Source organism: Bos indicus x Bos taurus, chromosome 29, assembly GCF_003369695.1.
Source record: "Bos indicus x Bos taurus breed Angus x Brahman F1 hybrid chromosome 29, Bos_hybrid_MaternalHap_v2.0, whole genome shotgun sequence".
NCBI lineage: Eukaryota > Metazoa > Chordata > Mammalia > Artiodactyla > Bovidae > Bos > Bos indicus x Bos taurus.
In genome coordinates this window covers 5,141,981-5,160,210 of record NC_040104.1, presented here as the reverse complement: position 1 = coordinate 5,160,210, position 18,230 = coordinate 5,141,981, and the positions used below count along the sequence as shown (strand labels likewise).

The 18,230-nt window shown below is 45.3% G+C and overlaps 1 protein-coding gene across 15 annotated transcripts in view; it reads left to right on the top strand.

Annotated features, from left to right (window-relative positions):
- Nucleotides 1-18,230, top strand: part of PPP6R3 (protein phosphatase 6 regulatory subunit 3) — a 125,271-nt gene that overhangs the window by 67,019 nt on the left and 40,022 nt on the right. For all 15 annotated transcript variants that reach the window (XM_027531753.1, XM_027531745.1, XM_027531754.1 and 12 more), the window contains 6 exons: nucleotides 1,001-1,113; nucleotides 3,310-3,423; nucleotides 11,892-12,021; nucleotides 14,227-14,379; nucleotides 15,341-15,490; nucleotides 16,470-16,534. In XM_027531753.1, the coding sequence (XP_027387554.1) occupies nucleotides 1,001-1,113; nucleotides 3,310-3,423; nucleotides 11,892-12,021; nucleotides 14,227-14,379; nucleotides 15,341-15,490; nucleotides 16,470-16,534 (725 nt within the window). The remainder of the gene's footprint in view (nucleotides 1-1,000; nucleotides 1,114-3,309; nucleotides 3,424-11,891; nucleotides 12,022-14,226; nucleotides 14,380-15,340; nucleotides 15,491-16,469; nucleotides 16,535-18,230) is intronic.

The following is an 18,230-nucleotide window of genomic DNA, read 5'->3' as shown; positions in this document are numbered from 1 at the left end:
GTACTGTTCCTGCTGACACCCAGGACACGCCCGTGTGGACCGTCTCGGGGCCGTAGCTTTGAAGGGGCCTTGGCCCTCCTGCTGTGGCTGGGAGAGGGGAGGTGGGGGGTCGATGATTTATTTCCAGAGCACATTTCCCGTGCGCCATAACGGAGGGCAGGGGCGGGCCTGGCCTGTTCCCAGGGCGGGGACGCAGCTTGTCCTTACTAGGCTCTTGCTCAACTGGACACGGTCGCTGTCTGAAGGCTTGGCGAAGGAGAGGCCCATTTCTGGAGCAAGTCCTTTTGCAGAGGACAAAGTGTTTGAGGCATCAGCACCTTCTCTACTTGACTTGCAAGAAAGTGTATTTTGTTTTTTTGGACAGTCCTGTTGACATTTCTGTTGGGTATTAAAGGGGAAGCTGCATGCTACACTGCACTGAGCAGTTTATATTTATTGAGGAGGTTTTGGTGCCTGATTCCACACTGGGGGGTGGTATCCTGGTGCGTGTTATCACCTGTGCTGAATCCCATTGCTCTGCTCTCGCTGGGTGGGCGGCGCTCAGTGCCACGTGCCTGGCACCAGCATCTGAGAGCACGCTGTGGCGTCGCACACTAGCATGGGAAGAAGGTGTAGGGTTTCTTACTCACTAGTATATTCCAGAAAGCTGCATTTTGTTTTTTTTTAAGTCACGGAAGTGGGTTCATCTTTCTGTGCTGCTAAAAGTATATCAATTGAGGACATACATTTTTCTTCAAGTTTAATTGTAGAAAGTTTACTTGTCAGAACTTTAGTCACATTTCTCTACACACAGCAGCTGTATTTTGTTGGCAGTATTGTTAACAGAGCTCATTAGCCCAAGAGGGTAAAATACTCAATACTTTACATACGTTATTTCTTATTTACTGTAGCTTATGGCCAGTGTTAATTTGTGTTACTTAAGCAGTTTCTTCACTAACTTTTTATCATAGGTTTGACTCCCGGTGTGTTCTGTAGTTGACACTGTGCTTCTTTCCTCTAGCGGCACTCAAACGCAGCACAGTCACTTTGTGAGATTGTCCGCCTGAGCAGAGACCAGATGCTACAGGTCCAGAGCAGTGCAGAGCCAGACCCCCTGCTTGCCACTCTAGAGAAGTATGTTTGCGTCTCTGTTCTGGTTGCCTTTTCTCGTTGGTGCCCTGTGATACGTTACCCTTGTCACTCTTTGGTAAGTGTTCCTCATGTGGGGATTGGGTCCCTGGAAAGTACCTGTGGGCGGGCGAGCAGGCAGGAGAACCTGCTCATCCGATCTCAGCCCCTCATGATGCCCTTTGGAGACCTACAGGGTAAGAATGTGTTAATAAGGAAGAGCCATCTCTGTGTAGGGTTCTGAGATGGGACAGTCCCGGCCTCCACGGTCTTTGAGGGAAGAGAGTTAAGTGCAAACACATTTGATCAGAAGCTCTTCCTAGGATTCACTCTGCCTTGGCAGCTGATCAGGGGTCGCCTGAGCAGACCTGACACGAAGGGCTATGCACCCGTGTGTTTGTCTCTTTAGGGTTGTGCATCCGTGTGTTTGCTTCTTTGTGTTGCTTTTGCCCTTGTTTCTAAGGGATTCGCGGTGAACAGACAGCTTGTGTTTCGGTGGAAGACCACTTAGGGGTGGTGTTCGACTGTGAAGCCTGTGAGTGGCCAGCCCACCCTACTGGTGTGTCTAGAGCCACACGTTCTCAGGGAGAGTATTTGCCGTCAAGCATTGTGCGTGCATTCAACCCGACTCCATAAAACTAACGGTGGTTTTAATACAAACAAGGCCTCTCCCCACTTTGGATGAACGACTGGGAAAGACGGTGAATAGTTAGCACTGTTACATGTGACTGGCAGTTTAGCTTCAGTTTACTGCTGCTGCTGTTCTTTTTAGTGACTTTGTTGGAACTTTTTTAAGTCTTCTATGTATGGAGGCTCATTTCCATCTTTTGGCTGGGAAGGCCCTTTTCACTAGTTCTCTCGAGTAGCAAAACTTAAGAGCTTGTCAGCTTCTGAGTAAAATGTCACCTTAGCTGCCCCGTGTTAGTTATCCTTGTAATTGTGACTTATGTACTCCATACAGTACTAGTAATTATGAGGTTGAACCATGTGAAACTGCCATTCGAGTAGGTTAAAAAAGGTGGGCTGTCAGTAATCTCATACGGTACATGATTGCATTGTCTAATAAAAATACAATAAAAGTCACATGTAATTAAAGTTTTTCTCGTAGCCATATTAAAGTAAAATATAGGTGAAATTAATTTTTATATATTCTAGAATAGCTACATATATATTTATAATTTATACAAAAATATATAAGTATATATTATTATATTATTTATAGATACAAAATATTTCAACATGTGTTTATTTAAAATTATTAATGAGATATTCTACATTCACTTCTGTGAACAAAGTTTGGGAAGTCCAGCGTGTACTTTACACTCAGGTCAGTTCAGACTGGTTACCTTCTGAGTGTTCCGTGGCCACAGGTGGTGCTCGGTACCTCTCTCTGGGGTGAGGCTGCTGTTTGAAGAATATATGGGTTTACTGTAAAAAGAAAAGCAGCCAGTTTTTCAGAGCTCAATTCCAAGTTTAGTATTTATTCTGTAGGCTGCTGTGTGTTGAGTGACTTTTACGGTACTGTTGAGAGGTCTTATAAGCAGTTGGAGTGCTGGCTGGGAGTACTGGAAGACTGCTTCCTGCGAGAGGATCCTCTGAAGTTAGGTTAGATGCCAGTTTGGTTTGCTTCCCCCAGAGAGGAAGAGTTTATTCCCTGCTTGCCATCCTCACCTGGCGGAGGAGCTGGTGCTGGTGTCCGTTGAGCCCACTGTACTGTGGGGAGACTGATGTGTGTGTCAGGCGAGCGGCAGAGCAGCCAGCTGTCGGTCACAGTGCAAGGGAGATTCCGCTTCTTAATCCGCATGGGTGCTAACAATTACTGAGAGCCTGGGAAGCAGGTTTCCTGAGAACATGTGTACACATCCACCAGACGGGCTACCTGGTGTTTTACCATGGTTGTGGCCTGTCACATGCACAGGAGAGTGTCCTCGGAGAGCTTGTGGAGAATACTTCATGTGCAGAGTTCAGTCAGATCCATTTCACTTCTGCCAAGTTATTTGGATTTATTTACCAAGTTTTAATTTTAGGGCAAAATGCAGCAATCGGTACGCTGTTGTACCTGTTTTAGATCTTGGTTAATTAAGTTAATAAGAATTATATACATTCTTATATAGTACTTGTATTACTGTGACCTTTTCTTCTGAAGTTGTTAGTCTTAAATAACATTACAGTTAGCGCTTGACTGTTGATTTGTTTCCCTAGGCAAGAAATTATAGAGCAGCTTCTATCAAATATTTTCCACACGGAGAAAAATGAATCGGCCATAGTCAGTGCAATCCAGATATTGTTGACTTTACTTGAGACACGGCGACCAACGTAAGTTTTCCTTCTGTTTCATGAAATGAGTCATTTGGTTTTCCTTTTAGAGTTTTTAAAAACTAAGAATTAAGTTAGTGGTTTATTTTTACAGTATCATGCCCTTGAATTTCATTTGTTGAATATTTTTCTACTGTATAAATAGTTTTATATGAATGCAGTACATAGATGTAGTTGAAAAATATGCTTTAGTGAACACTATTGGCAACATTTGGATTCTTGTTATTTGAGTTTTTGTAGTCATTACCAAAATACTACTATAATAAATCAAACCCATGCAGAACGGCTCACATTCAGGAGAAGCTTATTTCTTGTTTGTGAAAATTGAAAATAGCTCTTCCTGGTTGGTGTGCAGTTCTCCTCCAAGTGGCGATTCAGGGCTCTTCTGTCCTCTCTGCACTAACTTGAGGCTTCACACGTGAGGTACTGCAGTTCATTAGGCTGTTTAAAAATGGATGGACAGGTGGCTTGAGGCCTTAAGGAAAATTTTGTGGTGTGTTTAAGAAAGAGAAAGATAGTCTGTTTTTCCTATTTGTGTGCCTCTGGACAAGTCATTTAATATTTGTCATATTCTTTACAGTTTTATACCTAAAGCTGATTTACTTATTAATTGTCAGAATTTTCCAAATTGTTTCCTGGAGAATGAGAATTTGAAGAGGTGTGCATATATTCGTGTTCCAGGAGCCTGTGGGTTAGAGATTAGAATTTGTATTTTCCTCTTCACCATTGGGTCCATCCTGTACAGCAGAGGCGTGAAGCGAAGGCGCAGCCAGGTGTGCTGTCAGCGCAGGAGAATTCCGCGGTCCAGGGCTTTGGGATTTATTTTTAACGGTGTCATTTGGTTTCTAGCAAAACAGTAAACACAGCCTTATCAGTCCCTGCTTCCCAAAGTCTCCATCTCTATTCCTGTCTTTTTCATCTCTGGTTACTGATCATGGGATGTCAATGTGGCAGCAGTGCTTCAAGTGTATTGTAATTTGGGGATTGTATCTGCAGTTCTGACTTATCCTGTGTCTTCCCTGTTAAATCCTATTTTAAATAATGTAACCAGTAACTTAAGGGTATTAATCAGGTGGTACAGGAATGTTATCTTGCTACTCCTGGTGTAAGGCAGTTGCATCATCTCTTAAAATGCTTTAAAAGCACATGAGCTGGTGCTTTGATATTTATGTTGATGACTTCGGCTTGAGAACAGAAATGATACAACAATAAAAGAAGTGACAGAAGAAATTTCTGATCAGAAGGAACTTACCCCCAGACCACAGAGGTTGACCAGATACTGAGCAGGATTAACTTTAAAGAGGGGCGGACAAGGGTGGTGGGTGGCTAAGATGTTAGCCTTATCCTTAGGAGATTTCTGAGTCCCTAGGATAAAGGGTAAGTCTTAAAACTATTTGGACAAGAAAAAATGGGTTAACTGCAAAGCAGATCAGATTGCCAGACATCTCATTTGTAAAGTTGCATAAACACCAAAAGACAGAGGGCAGGATTGTGACCCTGAAATATTTTGATTGCTGTGTGAGGCCATGAGGCATTTTCAGTCATGTGAGACCTCAGTGTTCCATCTCTTCCTTGGGTCAGTTACTTGAAGATGAACTTTATCAAAGTCAAACAGAAAAGTAAGGTAGAATAAAGAACTTAAGATAAAGAAATATATTGGTGAAAGTAATGATAAATGTAACAGGGATGTGAAAATTCATGTGACTATTAGGAATGAATTGAATAAGTCAAATGTTGAAAAAACAGTAAATTCCAGATTATTTTAATAAAACTCAAGAAATATGGAGAGAAGGGGTAAGTTATTGCACAGCGTAACTCTTATCTTCTACTGAGGAACTGAGGTATTTTCATATAGTTCCATTTTTCAGCTTAAAAGGTGATGGTTCCGATGTGTTTTCTAATAAACATAGAGTGGTAGTAGGTTACTTAATGCCGGAAGTGCCCGGGTGCAGGGAGAGCAAGGGTGCCCTGAGAACTGTGGACATGGGACTTTGCGTTCACTTGTTAGCCCTGCTCAGGACATGTTGGCTGCCGGCTGTTAAGCCACTGGGGAAAGGGCCGCAAACCCTGTGACCCTGAAGACACAGGTGGGGGCTTACAGGTGGCACTAGTGGTAAAGAGCCTGCTTGCCACTGCAGAAGACCTAAGAAACGTGGGCTGATCCCTGGGTGGGGAAGGTTCCTTGGAGGAGGGCACGCACACCCACTCCGGTATTCTTGCTGGAGAATCCCATGGACAGAGGAGCTTGGCGGGCTACAGTCTATGGGCCCACAAAGAGTCGGACATGACTGAAGCGACTTAGCATGCATGAGGACCATTGGCAGTGGGGGGAAGGGACCAGGAAAGAACCTCTATCCCGCAGGACAAGCAGGGACACATTCAGGACCCAGGCTGTTAGAGAGCCCCTGTCCCTAAAGTAAGGGTGGGGTTACCGAGATGGCCCATCCCTGAGGCCCAGGGGCATTTCTGGTGCCTGAGGCTGAGCCAGAACAACAGAGCCATTCCTCCCACACCTCTCCCGGCCCAGGCCACCACACTGGAGTGGGTATAGCCGGGTGCTGATGGAGGGGAGGCTGCGGCCTGGGGCAGGGAGACCGTCAGCACCAGCATGGGAGCGAGCTTGAAGGAGGAACTTCAGCTGAGGGCAGAGCAGATGTTGACTGGCGGTCCAGCCGTGACTATAAATACATAGTAACTTGAGACAAGTTTGAGTCTTGGTGCACTGAGAAAAAACAGTCACAGCAACAGCAGAGCCCGAACCTAGCTCCGCTGCTGACTGTAAATTGATCCCCAAACTTCACACTAAAGACTTAGGGGAAGAGAGGTGTGTCCGCTACAGACAAGTACTAGTTACATCAGTTTCTGTTGTCTTACACAGCATGTCCACGTTGCAACCAAAAAATTGTGAGATGAAGAAGCCAAATTAAAAGAAGCTGACACTCTCTCAAGAGAAAAAGCAGTCAATAGAACTAGAGTCAAAAGTGTTGGAACTATCTGGTAGGGAATTTAAAAAAAAACTGTGATTGATATGTTAAAGACTTCTGGGAAGAGTGAGCAGCAATATGGGAACAGATGGAGAATTTTAGCAGAGCTATGGAAGATCATCTGGAAATGCTAGAAATGAAAAATCAAATGAAAAATATCTTTGGGCTCATTTGTGAACTCCGACATAGTTGAGGAAAGAATCAGCATAGGACGTTAGAAATTACCTACAGTGAAATACGGAGAGTTAGACCCAGGCGACAATTGCTTTCTGAGGCACAGAAGCCATGATGTACCACCAGAAGCAGGGGCACCGTGTGCCCAGGTCTTGGTTTCTAACCCCGCCCTCCAGTAAAGGAATCAGGGCTCTGGAGGAATGGCTCGTTCTACCACTGGGGTAAGACATACGTGCGATGAGTGTGGAGCATCGGGTAGTGTAGAGACTAAGGACGTGTTCCACAAGGAAGACCCACAGGGATTTCCCTGGAGGTCCAATGGTTAAGACTCCGTGCTTCCAATACGGGGGACACAAGTTTGATCCCTGGAACCAAGAACCCATGTGCAAGAAGACCAAAAAAAAAGAGCAAGGAAAAAAAGAGGGTGTGTGAGCAGGACAGAGGAGGCAGCTGAAAGAGCACCCATGGCCAAAGCTGGGACGGCCAGTGCTCGCACGGTAGAATAGAGCAGCGTTGTGTTATAGCACAGAGTGGCTGCGTAAGATAGCTTAGCTGTGATCCATACTGACACAGATAAACGGTGGAACGGATAACGGGCAAGAAGAGACAGCTCTCCCATGTGGCAGAATTCCAAGGAGTTCATAATTCCATCTCCAGGAGGAAGAGCAAAACGCTCCACTCTTGTAGCTGACACCTCAGACTTCCTTCTAGAAAGTACACTGTGGAAGGACAGCTACAACCAGCACTTCCTCAGCCAGATACTCCAAGTCAACAGCCATTGTTAAGGTGTATGGATGGTGTGTAATGAAAATGGCATTTTACTCGTGTGGTCTTCCTCTCAAAAACCCACGATTGTGAAAAAAGTACAAGACCAGGTCCCAGCTGAGGGACACTCTGCAGAGTACCTGGCCGGGAAAGTTCGAGTAACTGTCAGAGCCAAGAGGAGGCGAAGGACAGAGGACCCCTGACAGTAAACACAGTGAGGGGTCCTGGGTGGACTCCAGACAGAGACGCAGCTTGAGGTAAAAACATGGAAACCTGAGTGAGGTGTGGATTTTACGTGTGAGTATTGGTGAATTAATTTTGATAAATGTAAGATAACGATGGGGGAAATTGAGTATCGGTCATATGGGGACTCTAGTACTTTTGCAGTTTTTCTGTAAGTCTAAACTATTGTCAGAAACAGACATAACATTTAGACAGAAATCAGTAAGAAGCACAATGCTAGCAATTCACTGGACCTGACTGACAGCACCAGGTGCTGGCAGGCCCGCAGAACAGCAGGAGCTCTCATTCCTTGCTGGTGGAAACGCAGAATGCTGCAGCCACTTTGAAAGGCAGTCCAGCAATTGCTTACAAAACCAGACACGCTCTTACCATACAGCCCCAGCAGTTAGGTTCCTTGGTATTTATCCAAAGGCGTAGAAAACGTATGTTCACACAAAAACCTACCTGTGGTTGTTGAGCAGCTTTATCCACCCTTGCCACAACTTGGAAGCAGCTAAGATGTCTTCAGTGAGTGGATAAACAGACTAGTTCATCCATACAATGGAATATTTTCAGCCCTAAAAAGAAGGTGCCCTCCAGCCATGAAAAGACATGGAGGAACCTTGAATGCAAGTGAAAAAGAAGGGAAAGAAGTCAATCTGAAAAGGCTACATAACCTTCTGGGAAATGTCTCATTTTACTGTGGAGACAGTAAAAAGATCACAGATGACCAGAGGGTGGTGCTGGGGGCGAAGTGAATAGGTGGAGCTCAGGACCTTTAGGGCCGTGAAGATTCTCCATGTAGTATCTTAGTGCCCCGTACATGCCTTTGTTTGTCCAGACCCGTAAAACGTACAGCGTCTGGTGCGCTCTGTGAAGCGCACTGGGCTCTGGGTGATGGCGATGGGTCAGCGCAGGCTCGTGGGCCACAGTAGATGCTCTGGTAGGGGAGGCTGGGCATTTGTGAGGGCAGGCGGCAGATGGCCAGTCTCTACCTTCCCCTCCGTTCTTTTCTGAACTGAAAACCACTGTATAAAAATAGTTTTTATAAAAATCAGTGTAACTTGTATCAACAAACTAAAGAAGTAAAACTGTGTGACCATTTCATTAAAGCCTTTTATGATAAAACGTCTGCAAATAAGGAATACAGAGGAACTTGGGAACTGAGAAACAGAAAACCCTTGAGCGCTGTCATCCTTAATGGCAGAGGCTGAAATCATAGCCCCTAAAATCGGGGGCCGTGGCGAGAAGACCCCCTCACCAGTTCCTTTCGGCCTCACGCTGTTGGTCGTGGGGCAGGAAGGAAACCTAGGTGTCTGGACTGGGGACTAGGAGGGGCACCATTCAGCCCACTAAGCGTAGCTAAACCAAAAAGGCATAGACAAATAGCCAGTGCTGTGACAGTGAAGCCTCACACGGCCCACCTGGGGTGGGAAGTCACGTGGCCACCTTCAATGACAGACCTTTGTTCTCCAGCACTCTTAGATATTTACCCACGAGAAGTGAAAATTGTATCATGCGAACTTAGAAGTGAGTGTGTGCGCGCTTTACTCGCAGTCGCCCAAAGCTGTGCGCAGGCAAAGTGTCTTCACTTTGGTGGTGAGTGTGAGCGAGCTGCGGTGTGTCTGGGCACTAGGTTCAGCGGAGAGAGGGCGCTGCCTGCCGGCGCCCCAGCAGCCATCACAGCCTGTGCCTTTCTGAGCCTGACTTCCACATTGAACAGACCTCTGCTTGGAATGTCAGCGTGAGTTTTGTTTTGGATTTGGTGGATCTTTACATACATTTGAAAGAACTAAAATGTGAGAAACACTGTGGATACTGACTGTTGGACCTGTGTCAAGGCAGGTAGATAAGTTTATGCTCACTAAGTATTTATTAGATGAACAGCTCAGTTGATAAAAGAATATACCAGCAATGCAGGAGACTGGGGTTCTGTTCCTGGGTTGGGAAGATCCTGTAGAAGGGAATGGCAACCTATTCTAGTATGCTTGCCTGGAAAATCCCATGGACAGAGAAACCTGCCAGGCTACAGACCACAGGGTTGCAAGAGTCAGATACAACTTCGCCTCTGAACCGCCTCCAGTGTTTATCAGACGAACAAGTGAAACTTACGTGAATGAGTAAGGATTTTGAGTATAAGTTTTTGTATGGTATTTTCACATGAGTGAAAAAAGCAGGTCGTAAATGTGGCTTAGAAAGCGACTCGCCACTTGGGGAAGAAATACAGTGTCTATGCTTGTTTTGCATAAAAATATATTCCAGATAAATGAAAAATACTAGAGGAAAAGCATGCAGAAGCTCATAGGATTATGACACTGTAAAGAAGTTTCAAAGTCTGGCTTCCTGGACAGAAACTGCAGTGAAGAATGCTATATCTGGCCACATAAATTATTAAAACCCCTACACAGTAAAAAGCACTATAATCAAAGCAGAAGTCCTTTCCCCTGCCCACGCGCCCTTTCTATAATTGCGTTTCTGAATGCTGTTACGTGTAGCTCTTGGAAATCACTTGCACGTGTGAAATGTTTTCAGATGGCTGTCGTAATGGTCCCCCTCCAGGTGTCAGCTGTGCGGGGCTCTGCCCTCGATGCCAGCGTGGCCCCCAGCAGTCCTGGGGGGGCCGTTCTTTCCGTATCAGGACAAATAGCTGGTGAGCCAAGGGCCAGGATTCGGCGCAGGCCTTGGGAGCTTGGGAGTGAGTTTGCACTGACACACCACTCCCAGGTTTATGTTTTAATCTGAACTGTGCACCCACATTTTTACACCCCTCCCTTCTGTCCCCCAACTTTGAGAATCCCCATGCTTCCTAACAGTGATTTTATGAAAGCAATTTCATAATTGTTTTCCTAAGAGAAATGGTTTATAATAACTATAAGTGAGAGAAAGTGAAGTTGCCTAGTCGTGTCCGACTCTTTGCAACCCCATGGATTGTAGTCTGCCAGGCTCCTCCATCCATGGGATTTCCCAGGCAAGAATACTGGAGTGGGTTGCCATTTCCTTCTCCAGGGGATCTTCACAATCCAGGGATTGAACCCTGGTCTCCTGCATTGTAGGCAGATGCTTTACCGTCTGAGCCACCAGGGAAGCTCCAAGCCACTTATAATGACTATAGATAGAGCTTTATACAGAACATTAATATGCGCCTTTTAAAGAAGAAGCAGGGAGATCCAACCAGTCCATTGTGAAGGAGATCAGCCCTGGGATTTCTTTGGAAGGAATGATGCTAAAGCTGAAACTCCAGTACTTTGGCCACCTCACGCGAAGAGTTGACTCATTGGAAAAGACTCTGACGCTGGGAGGGGTTGGGGGCAGGAGGAGAAGGGGACGACAGAGGATGAGATGGCTGGATGGCATCACTGACTCGATGGACGTGAGTCTGAGTGAACTCCGGGAGTTGGTGATGGACAGGGAGGCCTGGCGTGCTGCAGTTCATGGGGTCGCAAAGAGTCGGACACGACTGAGTGACTGAACTGAACTGAACTGAAAGAAGAAGCGATATTGATGGACTAGTGAGAGAATCCGTAGAACAGATGCAGGCCTATTTATTTTGGCTGCCCTGGGTCTTCAGTGCTGCATGTGGAAGACGGGCTCTAGGGTGCCCAGGTTTGGTAGTTGTGGCCCATGAGCTTAGTTGGCCCACAGCATGTGGGATCTTCCTGGACCAGGGATCGAACCTGTGTCCCCTACTTCGGCAGGCCGATTCTTAACCCCTGGAGCACCAGGGAAATCCCAGGCCTGTTTATCATTAACGTCGTCCAGTGGTAGGCAAGAATGGTATGCACTGTGGTTCAGGGATCTCTGGTTGCTTCCCACATTTTCTGGTTAGAGACATGGTGTTAGTATAGTAGGTGCAAGGAGCTAGAAAGTTCAGAGAAAATGGGAGGAAATGGCATATGATTTCTCCCCTGACAGCATATGTTGGATTTCTGGTCATGTCAGCTGATCCCCATCAAGGTTTTATTATACCCTCTTCCTATCCTTCCAGAAATTTTTATATAATTACATATATTCCACAGTTGTTTTGAATATCCCTGTACTCTGATAGGGGTTTCCCTGGTGGCTCAGTTGGTAAAGAACCTGCCTGCCAATGTGGGGGACACTGATTCGAGCCCTGGGTCAGGAAGATCCCCTGGAGGAGGAAATGACAACCTACTCCAGTACTCTTGCTTGGAAAATCCCACGGATAGAGGAGCCTGTTGGACTATAGTCCATGAGGTTGCAAGAGTCAGGCATGACCATGTGACTCAGCCACTACCATAACTGTTACAGAGCACCTTGAATGGTTTGTTCTGAAATAATAAAATTAACTTACTTTGTTTCAAGATTTGAAGGCCATATAGAGATCTGCCCACCAGGCATGAGTCATTCAGCTTGTTCGGTCAACAAGAGTGTTCTAGAAGCCATTCGAGGAAGACTTGGATCTTTTCACGAGCTCCTGCTTGAGCCCCCCAAGGTAAGGCAGCTCTCTGACGAGTCGTTGAACAGTTCCGTAGTCTGATTTCAGCTGTGAGAAGGTGGGTGAACCTTCTGAGTTAAAGAGCTGGCTGTGGCCCACCCGCCTTGTGCAGAGTATGTTAGAAGTGCCGTTGTTTTCATTGCTTTTGAACTAGTTTTTAAATTGGTTTTTATCTGTATATAGTGTCTAAATTGATGAATGGAATAGAATTAAGCAAATTAAGTAAGATACTTACCTGCTTAGAAAACTCAGCTTTTTGTTCTTTTTTTTCCCTATAAATTCTGTGTATTTACATGCAAGTAAAATAGTTTTCTTCTCATAGCATGTCATTTTCACACCTTTGAGGTACACATTAATCTTCAAGACACTAATCTTGGAAGTCGGGTTGTCTTACTCAGAGTTGGAGCAGTATAACTGCCTGACAGACAGATTGTCATTCAAGAAGTGGTGGGTTGACTGTGACTTGGAGTGTTAGTTTTTCTGTCAGGGGCTAATCCAGAAATGACTGTTTATTCAGGCAGCCACTGAAAACGCAGACAGTGAAGACCTACAGAAGCAGGGTGTCCATGGTCCATAGCGGTGTCTTTGTCATGACTACCCCTTGGATCACTGCAGACTGAGGTTAGGGGACGAGGCTCTCCCTTGTGGTGTCTCTGGGGTGGAAGACAGACCCTTGAGGGTTCTGCCACCCACGCTAGTTCTTAACTTGGGTTTTTCCTTCTGTGTGCATCATCGCACCCGGCGTCTCAGGCTATACACAGTGCACCTCTGTGGCCTCTGTGGAGTGAGTTCCTGGGGACAGAGTGTAGTAGTGTCTCCCTTCTGCTTTAGGTGTTTCCAGTTTGTGGAGGGGAGGCAGAGAATAATTTATGTCCATTGTGCTTGGAGTCTGGTTCAGATTCTAGATTGTCTCGTCATATGACCAGCGAGCAGGCAGTGGTCTGGGGCACAGGCCGGAGTGCTCAGGGCCCGCCGTGGAAAGTGCGCTACTGATGTTGGCCAGTGGCGTCCTTCATGCCAGGCCTGGGGAGAAGGGCAGGAGAGTCAGGGAAGAAGCAGCATTTGTTCAGGAGAAAAGAAGTGAAAGTCGGAGGAGGGGGGCGACCTGAGAGAAGAGGAGGTGTGGCTGGGCGCCCCTGACCCGTGTCTCAGGTGTCACTGTCTCCTTTCTCGGTGGACAGAGAAGCATCTCATGTGAGTTCTCACTCTGGTGCTCTTCTTGGGCCTGATTCCAAAGTAAGACAGTGTTTTGTTTGGACTTCTGTTTCCCTGCTGGGGGCAGTGAGTTCAGCCTCTGACGGGCTTTACTGCACAGTGCAGTGTGTGAGTAGATCTGTGTTCATTAGCATGTACTGCAGAGGGTAGGGGGTGGCTCCCCTTTCCCCTGAGCCTGGAGGAGAGCAGGCGGGGGTGCTGGGAAGCCCTGTTGGACGGGGACATGGAGAAGGATACCCTTTTCACTTTGTTGCGGGTCTCCTGCCAAACTTCTAAAGTTCTGAAATGTTCTGGGTCTATCTTATGTAATTTCAAAGAATACAAACTCCCTTTTATGGATGAAAGCAGGTTTGAGGTTGATCCTGTTTCTAGGTTGTGACCCAGAGGCAGCTACTGAGTCTGCGTTTTTCTCTGGCAGAGGTTGAGGACTGTGTTCCAAAAGCACTTGTCACTTTTCTCAGTTTCTCCGGTTTCTGGTCAGGTTTGGAATATTGCACTTTTTCTTCATGGACTTGACAAGCTTTCTGCTTGTTTAGAATATTGAAGGCAGGGGGGATACTTGATTTCTTACAAAATATGTAGTCTAGGAAAATTACCTGTTTTTTTTCTCTTATATTTATTTCATCATACCTTAAAGATATCAGTAGGAGTTTTGGATTTTCCTGCACGTGTAGAATTTAGGCCAAGTTGTTCGTGGGCTTAGCTTAACTAGTGTCATATCTTAGTACATACTCCTGCACCGTTTGTTTATTGAACTGGTTTTTAATTTTTTTATTTATCTTTGGTTGTGCTGGGTCTTTGTTGCTGCCTGCAGGCATTTCTCTAGCGGTGAGTCGGGGCTGCCCTCTGGTTGCCCCCATGGCATGTGTGATCTTCTTGGACCAGGGATCAAACCTGTGTCCCCTGCATTGGCAGGCGGATTCTTCAGCACTGGGCCGCTAGGGAAGTCCTAAACTGAACCTAATCAGAAAGCTTTTTCTTTCTCAGAAAAGTGTGATGAAGACTACGTGGGGCGTGCTGGACCCCCCTGTGGGGAACACCCGGCTAAGTGTGGTTAGGTTGGTATCCAGCCTCCTCCAGACGAATACCAGCAGCATCAACGGGGACCTCATGGAGCTGAATAGCATTGGGGTCATACTGGTAAGATGTCCCTGGAAGATGTCTTCACTTGCCATTGAGCTTTTATAAATAAGATCGCTGATTGTAGAATCTCATAAACTCACAGTACGTGTCAGTGACTTTTCTTGGTCTGAGCGCAGACAGTCTTGCCCTTGAGGTTATCATCAATTTTGAGTGCTTTTAATTTTTCAGTAGTGATTTATTGTTGCTCTGCGTAGAGATCTGTGCCTGTGTTATAGAGAATTTCCAGGACAGTTAAGACACAGACATTTCCCTCCGAAAGCTCGGTCTCCCGTGGAGGATAGAGTGAGTGTAGTCACTTTGGGGGTTGTGTGAGCCATAGTGGCTGCTGCCTGCAGCACTGTTTTCCCTTCATAATGCTTCTCTTCAGGGGACAGGCTTCTGTTTTTTTTCCACTGAGAGAGAGCTGCAGAGGATATTAAGACTGTCTTATCTGGACTTCCCGCACCCCTGAGGTCCCCGGCTCCGAGGCCTGTGCTTAGGATTCACGGACCTGGCCCGGTTACTTTTTTAAGGTGTGAGCACCTTGACATTGGAGACCGTATTTTGCAACTAGCACTGGACACTGCTCAGGAGTCATCAGTGAACATTTTGTTGAATCAAAATGAAATTCTCATAAATTTCTTTGAAAATCATTGGAAATTTACTAAACTTAATATCTGTATTAGTCACTGTGAAAACAAAAAGGTTTTCTCAAAGAAATTTATTATTGCCTTTATGCATTTATTGTTGGTCTCTATTAGATTCCTTGCAAATTCTGACATGTTGAATGAGCAAATATGTTGTTTAGTCTATGGAGGCATTTTAAACTGCCTTTAAAAATAATGTATTCCTTTTAATTTGTTTTATTGTACCAGGAGCACATCCTTTATTGATTGATTATTTGGTGAATGTATTGAGGTAGTGACTGAAAGATTGAGATGACAGTAAAAGAAAGCATTACTTTTCTTTTTTTTTGTAGGACATGTTCTTCAAATACACATGGAATAACTTTTTACATACACAAGTGGAAATTTGCATTGCACTGATTCTTGCGAGTCCTTTTGAAAACACAGAAAATAGCACAATTACTGATCAAGACTCTGCTGGTGACAACTTGTTATTGAAACATGTAAGCTTACTTGGTGTCTTTTTTTCTGCCACTCCTGGTTAGAGTAGTTTTCTACTTAAGTTATGAAGTGAATTGAAGTCTAAGGGTAGGAGGTGAGATTTCAGAATCTAAGGATTTAACTGTCCTATTTTGATTGTACTTTTAACCAGTGATACTATAAATCATATCCTAGGCAGTTCACCATTAGATGAACTTTCTAAAAAAGTTTCAGTAAACTCAATAGATTGGAAGATTTAGAAACCTTTTGGAAATTAAAAAACAATACAAATTTAAAAAACACTTGAACAGTTAATTTGGCTTGCCTGAGTTTTCATTTTTGGTGCTGAACCTGTGACTGAAAGTGGGGAGAGGTGGGTTCTCTGCAGTGGCAGCACGCCTCTTCGGGGATCTGTTGTCTTCTGTTAAATGTGAGGTGGTGATTTTCCAAGTCGTCTTCAGGTGTCTTCTTGCTCTGCAGTTCTGTGACTATGGACATTCTCTCGCTCATACTGTGTTACCCCCAAACCTTGAAGACGGGCAAGGCTAGCCTGGAGTGACCAAGTAGATGGGGAAGACAAATGACCTTTGAATGAGACTGGCTTTGCACATTCTGATAATGCAGCCCACAGCTCTGGTCACTGGCCAGCCACACCTGTTTTTAATAAGAATGCAATACTGTTAGTTCATGTAGAAGTGAGTGTTGCTCACATTTGAAAAGTACAAGTATTGCTGTGGGTTGTGAACTAAATTTTTGCTGGGGCATGATTCCATTTCAGAATAAAACCTGGCTTTGCTTTAGGTCAGCTGCTCGCTGGTAGCAGTTACTTTATCACACTGCATCTGATTTAGCCAATAATTCACAGCTGTGTTTAGCTTGCTGGGTTGTATGTACAAAGTGGTATGTATCACTTTTCTGTTTAACTAGAGTTCTGTTTCACTTTAAAATTTTGACACTTTGACATTTATGTCCATGTTAACCTGAACATTCTTTTTTATTCAGCTCTTTCAAAAATGTCAGTTAATAGAACGAATACTTGATGCCTGGGAAATGAATGAGAAGAAACAGTAAGTATATTGTTTTCGGATAGGAGTTCAGTGTGATTATTTGTTTATATTTGGCTGTGCTGGGTCTTTGCTGCTGCTCAGGCTTTTTTGCAGAGTTGTGGCGTGGCGGGCCCACCCTCCAGCTCCAGCGTGTGGGCTTCTTATTGCCGCGGCTTCTCTCGCTCCAGAGCACAGGCTCTAGGCGCTCAGGTTTCAGTAGTTGTGGCTCTTGGACTCTAGAGCACAGGCTTAGCAGTTGCCACTCCGAGACATGTGGGGTCTTCCTGGGCCAGGGACTGAACTATGTCTCCTGCGGACTCCTCACCATTGAGCCTCTAGAGGAGCCCTGATTTTTAATTTGAAGAAAATGCGCGCCCTTGCTCTAGCCAGGGAACAATGGATATAGTTACATGGTATAGGCCACTTTACAGCTAGTTACAAATGGCTCTCTTGGGACTTCCAGAGCATTTAATTGTTAACAGGTATTTTTCTAATAATTTACTTTTAGATCTCCCTGTCTTTCTACCTGTCTTGAGGGGAAACCAGGAGTTGGGAGTACGCCCCTCCTCTGTTGCTGCTTTTGAAACTTCTTGTTTCTTTGTGAATGGTGGTTTTTCTGAGAATGATGGGAAGGAGGAAGAGAATGACAAAGGCAAGTCCTCCGTGATGATAATTAGCTCCTAGAGTCACTTTGTGCCTGGAGCTAGAGGAGGGCAAAATTGCCTAGTATTTCGTTTTATAGAAAGTTTCCGTTAGCTGATTGGCACGGTTGCTTGCGGTATGTGTTGCGGCCTGTGAGTGGCTTTGTTACAGTTTCCCCTAGCAGTGTTGTCGGGGATGAGCGTTCCTCTCTAACGCCCAGGGAGCTTTTATGCCTCCCCATAGATTCTGCAGCAGGGGGTGAGTTTGGGAAACACTCTCAAGGCATTCTTGTGTTTGCTTTTAAGTCATATTTATGGAAGCATACATTTTGGGGTATACATTTCTTTTAAAAATCAATTACTAAAAACTGATAGGGCTTTGCTTTGATTCTTTGTGGAGAAAGATGGCTTGTAGTTGAGTGTGGCTGGGGCTCAGGTCCTCTCCTCCGAGGAGAGCCCTTCTGTGGCCAGATGGACGTCTCTGGTCTGTCTTCGCCTTCCTTGACTCCCTGCCTCTCTCTGCCTCCTCGTCTCACCAGTGCTCTGCTCCCTGTGAGCTCCAGCCTCTGAAATCCTGGCTAAGATGATTTCTTCTTTCTTGGTGGTCTTGAAAGAGCTTTTTAAGGTTTCCTTGAACAGGAAGCATAAAGAACATAGGGGGCCTTGGGCCAAAAAGCTTGGAGATGGGTGTTTGTTTTCACTTGTGGAGGTTTGAGGGAATACAGCAGAGTTTGTAAGAATTTGCCCCGAATGAACATTCAGGTTCTTATTGTGAATCTTACTGTGAAACTGAAAGAGGTCACAAAGAGCTGGACCCGACTGAGCGACTGAACAAGAAGGGAGGCTCTTAGCAGCTCAGCTGAAGTCCGCCCTGTGCCTTCCGACCTATAGGTATCCGTGGAACCTCTAAGCTTGGTAGCAGACACTTTTGAGGCAAGCCTGTAAGCATTATGTGGTTTTTTCTTTTTTAAAGTGGCTCCTGAAAGAGTCTCCTTTAAGTAAAGATCCCTTCAGTTTGTTCCCTCCTGTCTGCATTCAAAAGTCTTCTGTTTCATAGAATTTAAAATATTGACACT